General features: G+C 38.2%; 1 protein-coding gene across 4 annotated transcripts; it reads right to left on the reverse strand.

The window, feature by feature from the left end:
• Positions 1-9982: 9982 nt before the first annotated feature.
• LOC131306505 (probable leucine-rich repeat receptor-like protein kinase At1g35710) lies at positions 9983-18249 on the reverse strand. 4 transcript variants are annotated; one of them, XM_058332782.1, is made up of 4 exons: positions 13744-18249; positions 12175-13159; positions 11516-12100; positions 9983-10731 (listed from the first exon to the last, which is right to left on the reverse strand). In XM_058332782.1, the coding sequence occupies exons 1-2, from the start codon at positions 18083-18085 to the stop codon at positions 12771-12773; spliced, it is 4731 nt and encodes a 1576-aa protein (XP_058188765.1). In that variant the 5' UTR covers positions 18086-18249; the 3' UTR covers positions 9983-10731; positions 11516-12100; positions 12175-12770. The 4 variants fall into 4 exon arrangements, with proteins under 4 accessions (XP_058188765.1, XP_058188764.1, XP_058188767.1 ...); XM_058332784.1 differs by having other exon boundaries at positions 9985-10731; positions 11516-11808; positions 12749-13159; XM_058332783.1 differs by having other exon boundaries at positions 9985-10731; positions 11516-12059; positions 12749-13159.
• Between the last annotated feature and the right edge of the window lie 1399 nt (positions 18250-19648).

Raw genomic sequence — 19648 nt, forward strand, 5'->3', positions numbered from 1 at the left:
AATTGTTGTCACTCAAATCAATATAATCCAAATTCGGGTATATTCCAAAATCTTCTGATATGTTTCCCGAAAGTTGGTTTCCCTCAAGCCTTACCGTGTATAAGCTGTTACTCCCTCCGTCCCTTTTTAAGTGTCCTGCTTTGTAACTCTAACTTATTAAAAAGACATCATCAGTACACCTTTCACATCAACTTTTACCTCCACTTTTCCTATTTACCCTCTATAGAGACATCATCATTACACTTTTACTCACTAACTTTTCAAAATGGAATCTACTTTTAGGGGCAAAATAGAAAATGCACCAACTTTTACCTATTAACTTTACAAAATGGACTCTAAAAAGGGGACGGAGGGAGTACAATTTTTCAAGCTTTTGGAGATGAGTCCATTGAAATTGTTATGTGTGGCTGTAAAGTTTTGAAGTGATCCAAGTATGCATAGGTCCGGTAAAGGACCAGTGATCATGTTACCACTTGCGTAAAAAGCTCCCAAAAATGTAAGATTTTCAAATTGTGGGGGAATAGATCCAGTAAGTTGGTTATCAAATATAGTCAAAGACACAAAGAATTTTGGGTTCCCTATAGAAGCAGGGATTGTACCTGTGAGATTGTACATTTCTTGTGAGTCTACCTGTGAGATTGTACATTTCTTGTGAGTCTGAGATAAATGAGAGACCTTAGCATCCCTACTTCTTTGGGGATTGACCCGGAAAGATGATTGCGGTGAAGGAAAAGAGTGGTTAAGTTCAACAAGTTCCCAATAGAAGTAGCAATTGGACCAGAGAGATTGTTTGAATGTATAGTGAGCTCAATAAGAGAAATGAGCAATCCTATGTCCTTCGGGATGGGGCCACCTATTTGATTTTGGTTCAGCTCCAAGGTCTTGAGATTTGACAATTGGCCTATTCCAGGTGGTATTGAGCCGGAGATGTTAGATATTTTGACATTTTCCGGGGTTGTACAAAACCTTCATTGGTATCTTTGTTATATCGACTCCGTTTGATTGTAATGGGTAGGTTCTTATGGGGTAGTTTCTTGCTTGATGCTCCTCCCTTTATCCACGCCAAGTTGACCGCGGCAAAATCGATCCAATTGCGTGAGAGATAAAAGCATTACACAGCACATCATGCATATTTTTTCCAAGATTAGAAATCTTATCTCTACACGTTTGTCTTTCGTATAAAATCTCTCTGAAAATTCGTTTTCCCTATATATGTAATCCTAAATCAATTTTCTTTAAAAGGGTCCGAAAATTGGTTTTCCTTTTATGCGTCGTTTAAAGACTTTCGTTTAAGGGGATATATATAGGGTATAAAAAAGGGGCTGGATAGCAGGGAGGCCATTACCCCCCGTAAAGAGTTTTGTTTTTTTATTAAAGAGCAAAAGAAAGGCTTGCACTCTGTTTTTTTTGTTCTCTGTGGAGGCGAGAGAGATTTTGGTTTTTAGTAAAGAAATAAAGGGGCGGGGCATGACACTTTTGTGAGGGAGATTACAGTTTGCATTGTAACCCCCGTTCTTGTTTAGTTCTCGCAATCTTTCAACGCCTTTCCGGTTCTTTAGATCACGTTCACATCATATCATTCATCTATTCATTGTTTGTGGTTTTTTATGCCATTTGCTGCTGAGGCCGAATCTTTTGGAGATTGATTCGGAGCCGGTTGAATCCGGAGATCAGGCGTGAAGTCCATGGTGCATCTACTAGATCTTGAAGAAGCTCGGGGAGCATCGGAGATTGGCGAGAATAGGTAAAGGTTTGGGTAAGGTTTTTACTAAGGAAGAGAAATACAATTGTTTCCATTTCTTCAAGGTTATGTTGTGATATAGACTTGACTCCACCAGCCAAGCTAATAAATCTAGCTTGACTAACGGTAATTTCTTATTGGCTACTGGCTAAGTAGTACTAAGTGTTATACTTTTACAATATTGCTCTGATTACTGAAATATTAAGTTCTTCACAATGAAAAGATCACATCAAACTGCCGTTTGTCCGTTCCATCACAAGGTAGACTAGTCTATGTATCAAATACATGTATGAATCATGTTATCTGAAAGCTACCTGGTGCCATGGCCGCTGGCACCCCACCCTTGCACATAGCTCTGTGATTCTTCCCGTCGTCGTCGTCAGTGCACCACAGTATTGGTAAGTTGCACAAATCAAGAGGGCAAAGACTTGACTTGAGACATAGCTCTGTCCTTCGATTCTTCCCGTAGTTGTTATCAGTGCACCACAGTATTGGTAAGTTGCACAAATCAAGAGGGCAAAGACTTGTGCCCACCAAATTCATGTTTGATCACAAGAACCCAAAGGAGGAGGTGAAGCCAATGAAACAAATGAGATTCATCAATCAAGAGAAATATTGTATGTCATAAAAAAGATCGAACAAAAATATCTTATGTCAAGAGGACTTACTAATAATGTTGACAGTTGACACAATGAGCAAAGCGAATAGGCTTCATCTATAATGATTGTGATCTTGTAGCTCTAGATTCTTGGGAGAGGTACACTCAATACCTACGCTTCCGTTGAGAACTCTGATCGATTAGTTTCAAACTTCGGCCCACGTAACAGTTTAATGTTCTATCTCATATCTTGTGTTGGATATAAAATAACATCTCAACTCTGAGTGTTTTCTAAGACCCACGCCTTATAATTATCCGTAGTCTATTCCTTCCTTTCTATGTAAGTTATGATTACTTTTTAATGGTTCACATCATCCATATTCGCAAGAGCCTTCTTCAGCATATGGAGCCAAGTCTGGGATCGTTGGCGAATCAAGGCATAGTGCCAAAAGTATTCTAGGTTATTTTTTGTCGGCTCTCCATCTACAAGTTAGTTAGCATCATAGAGTAACTTAACATTTCCAGAGATCAGTCAGAATTTGCCATTATCGAGTGAATCATATGCAATACCTCCCTTAAGGGTCATTTCACTTAATAACGTTCACTGACCATAAAATTTTCTGAACATGAGATTAACTTAAAGGTAGAGCAAATAAAGCACATATGACACATAAGTTAGTGAAACTATTGTGTAGACGACTCCAATAGCTCTGGGTTTTAAGAAAATTAGTAAACTAATGCTCTGATACCACTTCTGTCACAACCCAAAACCTACCTTGTAAGGCGTGACCGGCCAAGCGGGTGTTAAGCCGCCGAAGGCCTGCTCATATTCTAGTTTAGGGATTTCTAGCATCATTGTCATTTTAAACCATATAAGCAAAAGTATGCGGAAGCGTAGAATAAATAACATAATCCCAGAGCTTCTAGGTGTACAAGTATAATAATTACAAACCATTAGACAATACACGATTCTCCACTGTTATTCTAATACCTTGTTCAGCCACAACTTGCTATCTACCTTAACCTGAAAAATTGGAAAAGGTTTTCATAAGCCGAAGCTCGGGTGAGAAACGTATACCAAAGTTACAAGTTTGACCATGGAAATACCCCACATTCAAAGCAACAATTCAAATATTTCATTGACCATCCAGTACATGCATTTTTGTTCTAAAGCTCATTTCTTCGGTCCAAGAGAAGGACCCTTTTCATTTTATTTCTCTTTCAACTTTTGCACTTTGAGCAATAATAGCATTCAATGGTATTTTTGCCAGTCGGTTGGGGAGCGACCCCATTGAAGAGTGGTAAGATATCATTACCCGGTGATGTCTGGCTGCATCTCCTACCTTATTACTTCACGCCACTAGTATCTTTACCCGTCCCCTAGCGCTCGGGACAACATTCAAATTAATCATATTATCACGAGCATGTACTAGCAACGGGTAAAATTCAAGTTACCAAAACATATTGCCATGGTCTAATTTATCTGAAACTCAAAAGATTTATAAACCAGCCATCGCATGCATTAACATCAATTAAACCAAGTAGGACGTTCAAATTCCATATTTTCCAACAAAATCAAGCAATGGCATCTCATTCCAAAATTTCAGAAAATACATGTAACTAAGGTATGCGCAACTCACCAAAAAGATTGCGTCTAACTTGTCGCACACTGAGCTAGTCCAATGCTCTGGAACCTATACAAAATGTATTACGAATTACTACTTGCCACAATTCAACTTGTTGTAGTACTTGATCTTAATTTCCTCAATTAGTCTGTCGGGTTGGCATATGGTCTAGTTTTTACAGTTCTAATATGAAAGTAATGTATGCTTAACCTATTATTTCCTCTGAAGCCATGGGTACAAAAACGCACAAGTTTAAGATAGAATTCCTACAATCTGTTAGGATAGGCACGTAGGATTTTAGTTGGGCCTTTAATTAGCTTAATCAAATTCCTATTTCAATCTCTTAAATTTAGGGCTTATAACAGTAGTAGTAACATCTACAAATAATCTACTTGAATCAGTTAATGGCGGAGAGTTCCGAAACCAAACTCTTTGCCAAAAGGAGGTTTCGCTTGTGTGACAATTCCAGGAGTTAGGGTGCAGTGAACGCAAGAAGAGAAAGAGATAGGGTAGAGGAATAAGGAGGACTAATCGGGGTGGCCTGCAGCCATGGCCACCACTTTCCGACCCGTCGTGCACTGTGCGTGTGTGCTTGTTTTGTGTGAACTAATTACTCCAATAATCATGTGTAATAATTTTCCTGGCTACATAAATTAGGGAATGAGTTCAAAGATTACCAGGAGAGAATCATGGAATTTTCCAGCAACGTTGGTCGGAACGGCGAGCGGTGATCTCAGATGGGAGTATTGGTACAGGAAGCCCTCTCTCTCTCTCTATTTACCATTCCCTTTTTATTCTTTAGCTTTGTTTGTCTTTTAAGTTGCTAATTACTCCTAATGATAACTATTACCTTCTCTTATTGACACGCGTACGTCATACTTCGCGTTCTGTTAACGCGAACTCTGTCCGAAGGCGTTTGAATTCTAGTCTCCGAAAAATCCCAAAATTTCAACATAGACTAATAAATATATGAGGAATATCACAGCGGTGTCCGATATTAAACGTAAGATTTCAACGTCACGTGATTTGTATCGTGTATCAGATGTAACATAATTGTCCCATAGTTTTTATGAAATAAATTGAAATTCACATTTTGTTTTTATACCACGATACACTTCACTTAGCCTGTCCTTATTATTCGAATTAAATTAAAGTGTCAGTTCCTATTCGGACCACACGACTAAAATTTCAAAAGTTAGGATTTTACAGAACAGATGGTGTCAACGAGATCTCCCAATGTAATCAAGTGTAACTGATTTTGCAGAGATGGCCTTGGGTTTGACATCCTCCTGGCAACATGTTGCATGGTTGGTCAACATAGTGGTCTAGCATTCAGACATTCAAATGCTACTTTTGCAGCAACCACCACTTGTTCTGCCACTCCATTTGTAGAAGGCGGGAGGCGTTTGTGTAACACATCCTTCAATAAAATCCTATTTCCAATTGATAATGAGGATGAGGACAACGAAGATGATGCTAGAGACGAGATAATATCAACCGGATGCTCCCCCATAATCACTTCCAGTGTCAGCACCCCAAAACTGTAAACGTCTCACTTCTCATTCACTTCCATTGTATAGGCAAGTTTTGCCAAAAAAAAATTCCCAACAGAAGAAAATAATTGATAAAAAAAGGGGCTTGATGGGAGGAAGAAAGAACCATGCTCTTGCTATTTAAGGCATTGGTTAAGTTTCAAATTTGTGCAGACAATCACTTCTAGTTTTGTGTAGAGTTCATGAAGGAGGAAATAACATAAGCCACGTGAATGCCATTGGCAAAACTTTACAAGATAGAAACCTGATTGGGAATAAGAAAGTCATAAAGGAGGTACATGTTTCCAATTACGCACTAACACGACTAAAGTATGACAGAGTGGGATAAATCAAAAAAATAAGGGACCTGTCAGTTCTAGTTATCAAGTTATTACCTTGCTCACTCCCATACGAGAAAACGAGTAAAGCCTCATCATTAATGTTCATAGTTCAAGAGACTTGAAGCCTATATACATTTTGTAAATTCAGTGTTTCTGCACGTAGAGCAATATATAAGCTGCTCAAAAACTTGCTATATTCTTGACTGTTTAAAAACTAAAATAAAACTGCCATGTTAAGGTTGGCTTGAAGATAATAAAAAGGGGCGAATAAAAACTTGCAATAGAGATACATACCAGGAGCAGTGTATCCAAAGGTTCCTACAAATGAAGTCCAATTGGTAGAGTCAGGTTTTCTGGTAAATGACCAGTTAACATGTTCTCATCTACTCCCAAATTTCTCAAACGTTGTCCTCTGGTACCATGTCAGTAATTGTCTGATGCAAAGACTTGACTTGGGAGTTCATATTGCTCATTAATTATGCCAAGAAGGCAAGAATGGAGCATCATGCATGAGAGGATGTTCAGCTTTTGCAATATCAGTGAAATCCACCAGCACTTTCTTAAACTAATGTCCACATTCTCTTTTGGTGTAAAGTTCTATCCTTAAAATCAGCAAGGAACCCGAAATCCACTACAGAAGTTTATATTTATTAGAATGAGATTCTTAACCACCAACTCATCTACAAGCTTAAGCTATTAGAGAGATCGACATGGACAACTTTATTATTTATATTCTTAACACACCCCCTCACGTGTAGCTATCCTTCGTAACATGCCCTCACGTATAGCCAGACTCTCCTCCATAAGGAGGCTAAACATGCACGTATAAGTTCTAATCATTGGGTAGGCGGTGAGGTTTGAACACAGGACTTATTGTATGCTCTAATACCATATGAGATTGTTAACCACCAACTCATCTAAAAGCTTAAACTGTTAGAGAGGGACAACTTTATTATTTGTATTCTCAACCGTTAGTGTCAGAGGTCACAGTAATAACAGGATTCTATGGACTGGACAGAGATAGTATAGCCTGTGCCTTGTTATCCTTGTGCTTGTATCAGCAGATTTTTGTACTTCTCCATACAAGTATTTGTTACTGTAAAGATATTGGTACCGACCACCACCATCCCGAAATCGTACCGACAGTCTCGCCAGGCCCACTTTGGCCACCGGACGGCCGATCCGAGCCATCCAAAAATTCTATAAAAAAAAAATCCGAGAGGGCCCACGCAGGAATCAACGGCATTCGATGCGTATAGGGTGCTCGATCCAAACACATGTGTACATATATATGCGAAAATGGGGTGTTTGGATCGAGCACCCTACATGCATCAAATGCCGTTGATTCCCGCATGGGCCCCCTCGGTTTTTTTTTTTTATAGAATTTTTGGACAGCTCAAATCAGTCGTCTGGTGGCCAGAGTGGGCCGGACAAGGCCGTCGGTACTATTTCGGGATGGTGGTGGTCGGTATGTGTAGCACTACTCTATTTGTTATGTGTACATACACTTTCTTGGAAAGCAATTGCCTACTTGTTAGGTAATTCGGTAGTGCCTAATAACAGTGTTTGGAACAACCTGATGGAAAATCGTATTCAAACCAAAATTTTCTTATGATCTTTTTTTTCCCTTTCTTTGAAAATAAAGTGGAGTGTCCCTCCGTCCCAAAAAGAATGGCAATTTTTTAAACCCGTGTTATTTTTCATCGCTTATCTTTTAATCTATAATGTTTTTTATGAGTTTGAAAACTTTGTACAATAGAACTAATCGAGAACAATCAAACAAGATCCATATTGCTTATTTTTTGAGATATATATCAAAAGATATAATGAGTTGATTTTGACACGGATATCAAAAATTGACATCCAATTTGGGACGGAGGGAGTAGTAAAGTCGTGGAATTCAAAATAAACCGCGCTAAAACTAAATGGTGCGAACAACTTCTTAAGACGATTTGTAGGTAGCTTGAATTCCAGTCGAAACATGCATCTAGACTTAGAATCACTAATTAAGATGATTTGTGTTATTATTGATTTTATTACTATTTACTGAAGATTTGATTGAAACCATGCAACATCCAATTAATTTTAGTACTAAATACTGCCGGGGTGTTTTATTGTCATTTTTAATACTTCTGCAGCTTAGGAGTGGCAATTTGAACTCAGATCCATTAACAAACCCAGATCTATCAACTAAAAAATACGCCCAACCCAACCCATTTATTAGTTGGGTAAGAATTAATGGGTCGAAACCCAACTAACCCATTATTAGTTGGGTCTTAATTGGATATCAATTGGGTCAAATTAAATGACCCAATGGGTCATAAAAGTAACCCACCAAAAATTCTCATCTCTTTACCGAACTTCACTGGGAATGAAGGTACCAAATTTCATTGTGAATGAAGGTACCAGGTCTCTCTCTCTCTCTCTCTCTCTCTCTCTCTCTCTCTCTCTCTCTCTCTCTCTCTCTCTCTCTCTCTCTCTCTCTCTCAATTCTTCTGTGCTAAATTACACGTGTCCAAAAATATTTTGAACGGTCCGAATTAAAAACCAAATGTGACCGGTAATAATTATTTTGACTAGTCAAAATTAAAAACACATCTCATCCATCGATTGTGCGAATGGACTGATGAAATTGCGTTCTGCTGTGAATAAGTTTTTCTCATGGTAGTCACGCATAGGGTTTGGATTAAAAAGTTAAGTGACATTTTTTTTATCCTTATTCAAATTTTTTTGCATTTTTTTGTTTTGCGTCAAACTTTTGTGACTTTTTGATTCGTTTCGACGAGAGGAATTGGAAAAGTTTAAAAAATTGATCGAAACTTACAATTTTTTGAATAAAGATAAAAATAAGTCAATAAGACAAAAAAAAAATTACTTATTATTGTCTTTTTGAAAAAATTTATGAGTTTCGATCATAATTTTTTACTTTTTTGATTTTTCTAGACGAGACCAATCACTAAGTCACAAAAGTTTGACGCAAAACTATCAAATACGAAAAAAAAATTGAATAAAAAAGAAGAAGATATATACATCTCGCAATGGGCTAGTTTTGATTCTGATCGAATAGAAAATTTTCAACTTATTAATGAAAAGTTGGCTTGTTCGTGGCTGGTTTTTTGTCCTTATTTAATTTTTTTCGCATTTTTTGTTTTTCATTAATTTTTTGTGGATTATTGCTTCGACATGACAGAAGGAATCTAAAAGTAAAAAATTATGAGCGAAACCTAAATTTTTTGAATGAAGACAAAAATAAGCCAATTTTTTTGTCTTTATTTAAAAAAATATTAATTTTGATCGTAATTTTTTACTTTTTAGATTCTTCTCGTCATGACAAAGCAATAATCCTCAAAAATTTAACAAAAAACTAACAAATGCGAAAAATATTTGAATAAAGACAAAAAATAAGCCACTTGGATACGCTACGATTCGGTAATTAAGAGCGACCAATATGGTAATTAAGTGTACAGGGGTGAGGGATAGTATGGTAATTTTAGTGTACATGGTATTTTAGTTCTTTAAATTTACAGGGGTAATATGGTCATTTTAGTGTACATATGTATTTTAGTCATTTTTATATAGTATGTAATTGGGTTAATGGGCGGGTCGGGTGTGCTTTTAGGTAAATGGGTTGGGTTGGGTATGGATAATTAGACTCATAATTAATGAGTCTAAATGGATCAATGACCTATTAAAGACCTAACACACTTACAACTTACCCATTTTGGCCCAAACCCGCCCATTTGACACCCAAACATTGAGTTTATTTTTTAGTTCTGCTTGACAATTTCAATCCAAACATTGAGTTTCTTTGGTGTCCATACATCGGTCCTTTGTTTCCTTTTTACTGGTTTTTTTACAGGCGGCCTTTCAATCCAACATTAGAATTTAATTTAGTAATTAAGAATATCTAAGAGCATTTTAGTTGATGAGATCATTAACTCAAACTTTCAACTTTTTATCTTTTTGACAATAACTTATGTATGAGAGATTGGGATACATTAGAGAAAGAGAGGGTGGGATCAATTCTAGGTAGCAACTAGCAAATTAGACATGATAAAACCTAGAGAGGTGAACAGATTCGATTCCTGTAATAAGACAATTTTTTCTTTTCCAAGAAGCTTGATTAGCAAATCAAACAGATAATCAAAATAATGAAAGTACTAAAAAATAAATACGAGAAGAGACTGAGGATTTTTATAGTGGTTCGGCTAATTGCTTAGTCCACTCTTCAGTGATTGTTTCCCTTGAACAATCACCGGCATCCACTATGTTCTCAAAACTTACAACGGGGTTGGATTTTACAGGAGGCAACACCCCTTTACAATACTTCTTCTGGTACACACAGACCATGACACTTCACAAACTCAGTGATACACGCAGACCTGATTTCACAATCCCAACTGATACACACAGACCAGTTCCTCAAACTCTTGGCACACTCACACCTAGTGAGCGTACACTTCTCAAATCAAGCAAGAAACTCAAATCCTAACTGGCAACACAGTGGATTGGGTTCTCTCTCTCACAAGGTAGGATAAGTGTAGGATAAGTGTGGTGATGATCAATCCCTCTAAGGAAGGGTGATTTACAAGTGTAGGCTCAAACAAATGAGAGTATAAAATTCTACAGTGAAAGCTCTCTCTGAAGAGGATAAAACTACAGTGTATATATCAGACTTGAATTCTTTGAGTGTTTGAACGATTGAATCCTTTGAAGGCTCTTTCTTCTCAATCAATCTGGCTTCCTCTCTGATGAAGACTTGTCCTGTAAATAACCGAGAGTAAAAACCCACAAAGTCTTCTACTGTAAATGACCAACGTTCATCTCATTTACTCCATGCTTTCTCTTATATGGCTCAACGGTCAGCAGAATTAATGTCTTGATCTCTTTTGAGCTACAAAGTGAATAAAGCATGTGACAAATCTATGAAGGAAATATATTAGCACATAATCACCATAACCAAGAAACATATATTTGAAAAAGCCCAAAAAGGATATTTGCAACTAAGTTACTGCAAAATCCCCACTTATATATTTTCAAATCAAGTACACGGGTAATTCAAATTATGCCGGTATTTTTCAAATTGAGAGTGAGAAATAATAAAACAGAGCAATGTAAAAACTGGTTTATGGAAATCAAAGACATATGGCATGGACCCATGTTTAAAGATGAGAGAGAAAGTGAAATAAAACAGAGCAATGTAAAAACTGGTTCTCGATATTGGTCTTCACTTTAAGATCCAAAAGTGAGATCCAAAAGAGTAATCTGGTTTTCAACAATGGACGACACCATGAAATCCAGAACTTGGACTTTGCAACTGGACGTACAAAGCCATGAGATAGAGGTCCAGAACTTGACATGAGATTCAGTCATGAGATCCAAAAGCCTGTGAACCATACTTCTAAATACACCAAGCTAAGAAGATTAACACTGAATGAGATAGGGAGTTCAATTCCCTAACAATACTTTGCTCATTGCCACATGACAAAATGAGCAATACTCCTCATCAGGAATGATCACTGTTCAAGAGACGTCATGGCTATGCCTAGTTCGATTGTGAAGGTCCGGTAAATACAGTGCCGTATAGAGATTTGAAGCTTACCATATGCATTATTGTTTAGTTAAGATTAACACTGAATGAGATAGGGAGTTCAAAAATAGAGGCAGCAAAAGTGTACGTGGAGCAGCGTATCCAAAAGTCCCGGCAAATAAAGTCCAATTAGATGAGTCACTCTTCATGACTTTCGCGGTGCCACAATCAAAGATGTGAGCTACGTACTTTGAATCTATCAAAAAATTCTTGCTTGACAAGTCTCGAAGAGTGATTGGAAGAAAACGATTGCGGTGCACGTAAGACAACATTTGCCACACCTTCAACAGCATCCATTCTCTTAATCCAATATAACGACTCTACTGCTTCTTCCTCCAAGCTGAGAATATGTCCCAAGCTTCCTCCATTCAAAACGAGTGCCTTGCATCACATGTGAACAAAATCCGTAAAGCTTTATAATATTTTCAGGTTGTATCTTTGTTAATGCACCGATCTCACTAGCAAATCCTAAAAGACTCCATCCGATGACACATGAAGTTTCTTCGCAGCAACTATGTGACCATTATGTAGGGCAACTCTATAGACAGTACTCCCCCCTCCCCAATACAGTGTTTGGCACCGATGTTTCAAGTTCCATCAATGATGTTTTCATACACTATTTTCCGTAATAGCTTCACATTGCAAACAAATTATCACTGTTAATTGGACTTGGCTCACTCTCTGTGTTCACCAGTTTCTTACAAAAAGCTACACACACAAAGGGAAAGAAAAAAAAAACTGAAAAACACCAATGAAAGAGGCAGGAAATCCCAAAACAGGAAGTAAAAAGTAAAATCTAGTATTACCATTTTTTAACCATATCAACCTTTATTACCTCTGAGTGACTCAAATGGAGCCTCTCAAATCCAGTTGATTGTTTAGGATACATCCACTAATGTAAGGCTTTATCATATTGACAGATTGAATTACCCCTTAATTTTAGTGCCTGGGTGAAAGTCAAATAGGAAATGGAATGGAAGGTTATTTTGGGGTTAAGCGGATGCTAACAGACGTTTTGATTTCAAACTCTACACTGTATTTCTTTGGTATATTGATTTACTGTATATACTGGGGAAAAAATCACCCCTTCATTTCAAATCATTTAAATCTTCACCCCAAAATAATTGGCTATTTGACCGTAATAGTTGATTTTAGAACCACAAAGAACTTGTATTTCTTTTCATCTCCATGACAATTATTTTTTCTATGAACATAGTCTATTTTACATTATATCATGTCTATTCAATATCAACAAAGCAAAAAAGATCGCAGAAAGCAGACAAAAGAAAAGTGAAATTGTGCAGTCATAGCAAAAACTCACAAGAGCTCAAGTCCAAGGAAACTCAAGAAGTGAAGCTGTTGGCACCAACGAGTTCTCCCAATGTAATCATGTGTAACTGATTTTGGAGAGATGGCCTTGGATTTGACATCATCCTAGCAACTTGCTGCATGGTTGGTCGAGAAAGTGGTCTAGCATTCAAACATGCAAATGCTACTTTTGCTGCAACCACTATTTGTTCTGCCACTTGATTTGTAGGAGGCAGCAAGCGTTGGTCCAACACATCCTCGAATAAAATCCCATGTCCAGTTTTTGATGATGACGACGACGACAAAGATGATGCTAGAGACGAGATGAGATCACCTGGATGCTCCCCGATAATCACTTCTAGTGTCAATACCCCAAAACTATAAATGTCGCACTTCTCATTCACTTCCATTGAATATGCAAGTTCTGCAAAAAAAAATGCCCAGGGGAAGAAAATATTTGACTAAAAAGGGTGTTTGATGGGAGGAAGGGGAGAACTATGCTCATGCTACATGTCAGGCATTGGTGAAATTGCAAATTTATGCACAGAATCACTTCCAATTTTGTGTAGAGTTCATGAAGGTGGAAATAACATAAGCCACATGAATCCCATTGCCGAAACTTTATAATTAACATATATAGAAACCTGATTGGGAATAAGAAAATCATAAAGGCGGTACATGATTTCGAATAGTGAGTAATCGTTAATTAACAAGACTAAAGTATGAGAGAGTGGGGTAAACCATAAAATATGCTTCCTGTCAATTCCAGTTATCAAATTAGTACCTTGCTCACTCCCATACGAGAAAACAAGAAAAGCGGCTCAAAAACTTCAAACCTTTATGCATTACATAAATTCACTGTCCTATGAATATAGAGCAATATATAAGCGGCTCAAAAACTTGGTATATTCTTGATTGGTTTAGAAGTAAAATAAAACTTCCATGTTAAGGTTGACTTGGAGATTAAAAAAAAGCGCAAGAAGAAAAACTTGCAATGGATATACATACCAGGAGCAGTGTATCCAAAGGTTCCCGCAAATGAAGTCCAATTGGCGGAGTCAGGTTTCATAAATCTAGCTGTCCCGAAATCAGAGATGTGAGCAACGTACTCAGAATCAAACAAAATATTTTTGCTTGATATGTCGCGATGGATGATTGGAGGCGAACAATCATGGTGCATATAAGACAGAGCATCTGCCAAACCTTTAACAACATCAAGTCTTTTGTTCCAATCAAACTCTACTGCTTCTTCCTTCAAGGCTAGTACCTCTCGCAAGCTTCCACCTTGCAAGAACTCGTAAACCAAAAAAGAGTGTCTTGGATGTGAACAAAAGCCATAAAGCTTTATGATGTTGCGGTGCCTTATCTCTGTTAAGGTACTGATTTCACTCGTAAAGCCTTTTTGATTAACCGAGTCACCATCAGTTGACGCGTGAAGTTTCTTCACCGCAACTACTTGACCATTTGGCAAGGCAGCTCTAAAAACAGTACCACATCCTCCTTCCCCAATGCAATAGTTGGCACTGAAGTTCTCAGTCGCTTCAATGATGTTTTCATACACCATTTTCCCATCATAACTCCATATTGAAAACAAATCTTCATTATATACTTGTCTTGGCTCATTTGTTGTGCTCTTCATTTTCTTACTAAAAGACAAGCAAAGTCCGAGAACCATGAGGGAAAGAACTAGAAATCCAAAAGTAGGAAGTACAATTAGGATCACCAACTTCTTTTCCTTCTTTCTTGGAACTCTGTCAAGCTGGCAGGCCTTCAATCTAGTAGTATTACCACATAAACCTTCATTACCTCTAAGTGCCTCAAATGGAGCCTCTTGGAAAGCTCTAATATGAGGAAGAGGACCCTCTAGATGATTGTCGGATACATCAACTGATGAAAGAGCAAACATATTTTCAAAAGAAGATGGTATGGATCCAGAGAGCTCATTGTGGGAGAGATTTAGCATTTCTAACCTTTGCAATGCTCCAATCTGTTGTGGTATCTTACCGATTAACAAGTTATCGCCTAGATCAAGACTTTCAAGTCCATGGAGTTGACCTAGTCCAAAAGGAATGTGTTCCCCAAGTTTATTATTGCTCAAACTCAAGTTCAATAGCTTCATGCAGTCCTCTAACTCTTGAGGGATTGAGCCAGTTAGTTTGTTTCCTGCCAAATTTAGAATCTCTAAGTTGGCAAGGCGACCAAGTTCTCGAGGAATATTACCTGACAGTTGGTTATCATTCAACTTAAGGTCGTACAATGAAACCAAACTACCGAAATGCTTTGGGATCTCTCCAACTAGATGATTTGAAGAGAGATGAATTCGAGATAGTTGAGCTGCGTCCACCAATGCAGACGGTATGCCTCCAGAAATATTATTGTTGGACATTTTGAGGCTTTTTAAATTGTTACATTTTCCCCATCTCGGAGATAGTTCGCCATAGAAATTGTTGTCGCTCAGATCAATATAATACAAATTCGGGTATATTCCAAAATCTTCTGATATGTTTCCCGAAAATTGGTTTCCGTCAAGCCTTAGCCTGTATAAGCTACTACAATTTTTCAAGCTTTTGGGGATGAGTCCAATGAAATTGTTGTTGTTGGCTGACAAGTTTTTGAGTGATCCACCCAAGCATAGGTTTTCTGGTAATTGACCAGTGAGCATATTATCAGATACTTGAAACATGGTCAAAAGTTTAAGATTGTTCAATTGTGGGGGAATAGGTCCAGTAAGTTGGTTATCACTCAAGGATAGAATCTCAAGGAATTTCAAATTCCCCATAGAAGCAGGGATTGAACCTGTGAGACTATTTGCTGAAAAATCGAGAACAATGAGAGACCTTAGCATCCCAACTTCTTCGGGGATCGAGCCGAAAAGATGATTTTCAGAAAGTAAAATAGTGGCTAAGTCGACCAAGTTCCCTATGGAAGAAGGGATTGTACCTGTGAAGCTGTTCGATTTGAGTTGGAGATCAATGAGGGACCTTAGCATCCAAACTTCCTCAAGTATTGATCCAGAAAGACGATTCTCGTAAATATGAAGAGTTCTTAAGTTGACCAACTTACTTATTGATGCAGGGATTGTACCTGTGAGATTGTTCGTTGAGAGTTGGAGATCAACGAGTGACCTTAGCATTCCAACCTCCTTGGGGATGGACCCGGAAAGCCGATTCTCGTGAAGGTAAAGAGTTGTTAAGTTGACCAAGTTCCATAGAGAAGCAGGGATTGTCCCTATGAGATTGTTTGTTGAGAGTATGAGATCAACGAGGGACCTTAGCATCCCAACTTCTTCAGGAATTGAGCCGAAAAGATGATTTTTGTAAAGGTAAAGAGCTCTTAAGTTGACCAAGTTCCCTATAGAAGCAGGGATTGTGCCACTTAGATTGTTCCTAGAGAGATCGAGATCAACGAGGGACCTTAGCATCCCAACTTCTTCAGGGATCGAGCCAAAAAGATGATTTTGCGAGAGTTTGAGATCAACAAGGGACCTTAGCATCCCAAATTCTTCGGGGATTGAGCCAGAAAGTTGATTTTCAAAAAGGGAAAGAGTTTTTAAGTTGACCAAGTTCCCTATAGAAGCAGGAATTGAACCCGTGAGATTGTTTGTTGAGAATTGGAGATCAACGAGGGACCTTAGCATCCCAACTTCCTCAGGGATGGACCCGGAAAGATGATTCTCGTGAAGGTAAAGAGTTGTTAAGTTGACCAAGTTCCATAGAGAAGCAGGGATTGTACTTGTGAGATTGTTTGTTGAGAGTTGGAGACCAACGAGGGACCTTAACATCCCAACTTCTTCTGGGATGGACCCGGAAAGATGATTTTTAGAAAGGTGAAGAGTTCTTAAGTTGACCAAGTTCCCTAGAGAAGTAGGAATTGAACCCGTGAGACTATTTGATGAGAAATCGAGACCAACAAGGGACCTTAGCATCCCAACTTCCTTAGGGATGGATCCAGACAAATGATTCTGGTAAAGGTAAAGTATTGTTAAGTTGACCAAGTTACCCATAGAAGCAGGGATTGTGCCTCTAAGATTGTTCCTATAGAGTGCGAGATTAACGAGAGACCTTAGCATCCCAACTTCCTTAGGGATCGCTCCAAAAAGATGATTCTCGTGAAGGTAAAGAGTTGTTAAGTTGACCAAGTTCCGTAGAGAAGCAGGGATTGTACTTGTGAGATTGTTTGTTGAGAGTTGGAGATCAACGAGAGACCTTAGCATCCCAACTTCTTCAGGGATGGACCCGGAAAGATGATTCTCGTGAAGGTAAAGAGTTGTTAAGTTGACCAAGTTCCATAGAGAAGCAGGGATTGTACTTGTGAGATTGTTTGTTGAGAGTTGGAGATCAACGAGGGACCTTAACATCCCAACTTCTTCTGGGATGGACCCGGAAAGATGATTTTTAAAAAGGTGAAGAGTTCTTAAGTTGACCAAGTTCCCTAAAGAAGCAGGAATTGAACCCGTGAGACTATTTGATGAGAAATCGAGACCAACAAGGGACCTTAGCATCCCAACTTCCTTAGGGATGGATCCAGACAAATGATTCTGGTAAAGGTAAAGTATTGTTAAGTTGACCAAGTTACCCATAGAAGCAGGGATTGTGCCTCTAAGATTGTTCCTATAGAGTGCGAGATTAATGAGAGACCTTAGCATCCCAACTTCCTTAGGGATCGCTCCAGAAAGATGATTCTCGTGAAGGTAAAGAGTTGTTAAGTTGACCAAGTTCCATAGAGAAGCAGGGATTGTACTTGTGAGATTGTTTGTTGAGAGTTGGAGATCAACGAGATACCTTAGCATTCCAACTTCTTCTGGGATGGACCCGGAAAGATGATTTTTATAAAGGTAAAGAGTTCTTAAGTTGACCAAGTTCCCTATAGAAGCAGGAATTGAGCCAGTGAGACGGTTGGCGGACAAGCTAAGATAGGTGAGTCTTGAAAGGCTACCAATGCGGGAGGGAATGGTTCCATAAAGTGAGTTGTTATGAAGATCAAAGCTGAGAAGATGAGGGAGGGATGAGAAATTTAGATTCGAAAGTTTACCATTCAAACTATAACTCTTAAGGTCGATATGAGTGATGACTCCGCCAGCCTTTTTGCAACCAATTCCAATCCATTTGCAGTGGTTGCTTCCGAGCATCCACGATGACAGGAGAGATTGGCTTTGGTTGTCAAGGCTAGCTTTCCACGCCAAGAGCACCATTGCTTGCATTCCTTCTTCTCCAACTTCTTTCCCAATTGCAGAAGAAGAAAAAGCAGTGGAATCCAGGGGAAAGACCAATGGAAGGACGACGACGAAGAGAAACAAGATTTGGAATGAAAGGAACTGGTTGGGAAGTGTCTTTGCTGGAAAGGACGTCATTGTTGGGTTTATTTTTTCTTGTTTTTAACAAGAAAAAGCTATGATAGGCAGTTGTGGAGTGGGGAGCTTTCAGTGAAAGGAGAGGTATTTATAGATGCAGTTCATATTTTTGGTGTACAAGTTCTGTTTGCTAAATCAAACTCTTTGACCATGTTTGGGACTTGGGAATGTTTTTTGGGATAATGAGTGGGGATAGATAGATAGAAAAATGAAAGTAATAATTATAGAAAAAATTTGTTGAGGACTGTGCGCAAAGAAAAAAAGTTGTGACTTGAGACCCAAAACGAACATGACTTTTGTGTCGATAGCATACGAAGACTTGACTTGGGATATCCCACTAGCATTCACTGATACAAGAGCACAAAATCGACAAAAAGGATTGAGATTTCTAAGCCATTTTAGCATTTCTCTAATTGCTTAATTGTTTTTGATATGTTGCTTCCCTCGTACCTCCATATTTCACAAATTCTTCATTTTTCTGTGGCCTCATTTTCTAAGTTACTCCTGGGAGGATAACAACATTAATCCCATAACGACAAAGAAGGGAAGAGGAACATCTAAAAGGTCAGGTAAATTCTATGTGAGAAAACTATGGTTAAAAGTGTACCATAATTTTTTTTTCTTTTTTGTGCCTTTTGTGAGAATATTAGTGTATTTATAGATACAATAATAACAGTTCCCAAGTGATCCCTAATCAATGGGTTACAATAATAGTGAGTAGAGATAGTCCTAACCTCGGTAATTCTTAGAACTTATATTATATGATACTAGGCGGCCTCTTCACTTATGCATTGTCAATTAGTATTAAGTTAGATGTTTTAACATGGTATGAGAGCTAACTTTCAACAAGATTCTATTAATTGATTAACCAGTTGTTTGTGCCTTAAGCGCACCTTATTTCATCATTCGTTGTGATCCCTATGTTATGAATCTTTTGTTTACCTTTACACATGCAGGTCAAGGATCGAACATGCAGAGAAGTGTTAGAGTTTGTTCCACATTGGTTAGTTGTAACCTTCGAATCTAGTATATGAGCCTAGATGAGCTCTCCACTCATTTCTGATTGAGCTCAAGGGACGCTAAGCCGTGGAACTATGCCCCCAAATATGCAAAAAAAAAAAAATTGACTAACATGAGAAATTGTATTAATGAAAGCCTAACTGCACTTATAATACAAAATTCATTACAAATATCTTGAACAAAGCTAAATTAACCGTCTAATTGATACAAAATGAGAAAAGAACAAGGCGGTTGATATCTTTCACCCCAATCCAGGCATCGCCTGACGCACATTCTGCAGAAATTTCATATTTCCTAGCAATCGCTAAAAGAGATAAAGTGCTAGCCAAGAAAAAAGACAATATATAAATACCCAGACGATCAGACGAATTTCAACCAAGTATGAACGCGCCAATGAACTTCCAAAGCTATAGATTTGACAAGCCGGCCACCATGAGTTGCTCCAGCAAATAAATCATACGGGATTAGTAGAGCACTGTTGGCATGGATGTCGTTGAGAAGCAACATCATCTAAAAGAACCCGATCTGTAGATGTAATATTTG

Source organism: Rhododendron vialii, chromosome 11a (assembly GCF_030253575.1).
Source record: "Rhododendron vialii isolate Sample 1 chromosome 11a, ASM3025357v1".
Lineage (NCBI taxonomy): Eukaryota > Viridiplantae > Streptophyta > Magnoliopsida > Ericales > Ericaceae > Rhododendron > Rhododendron vialii.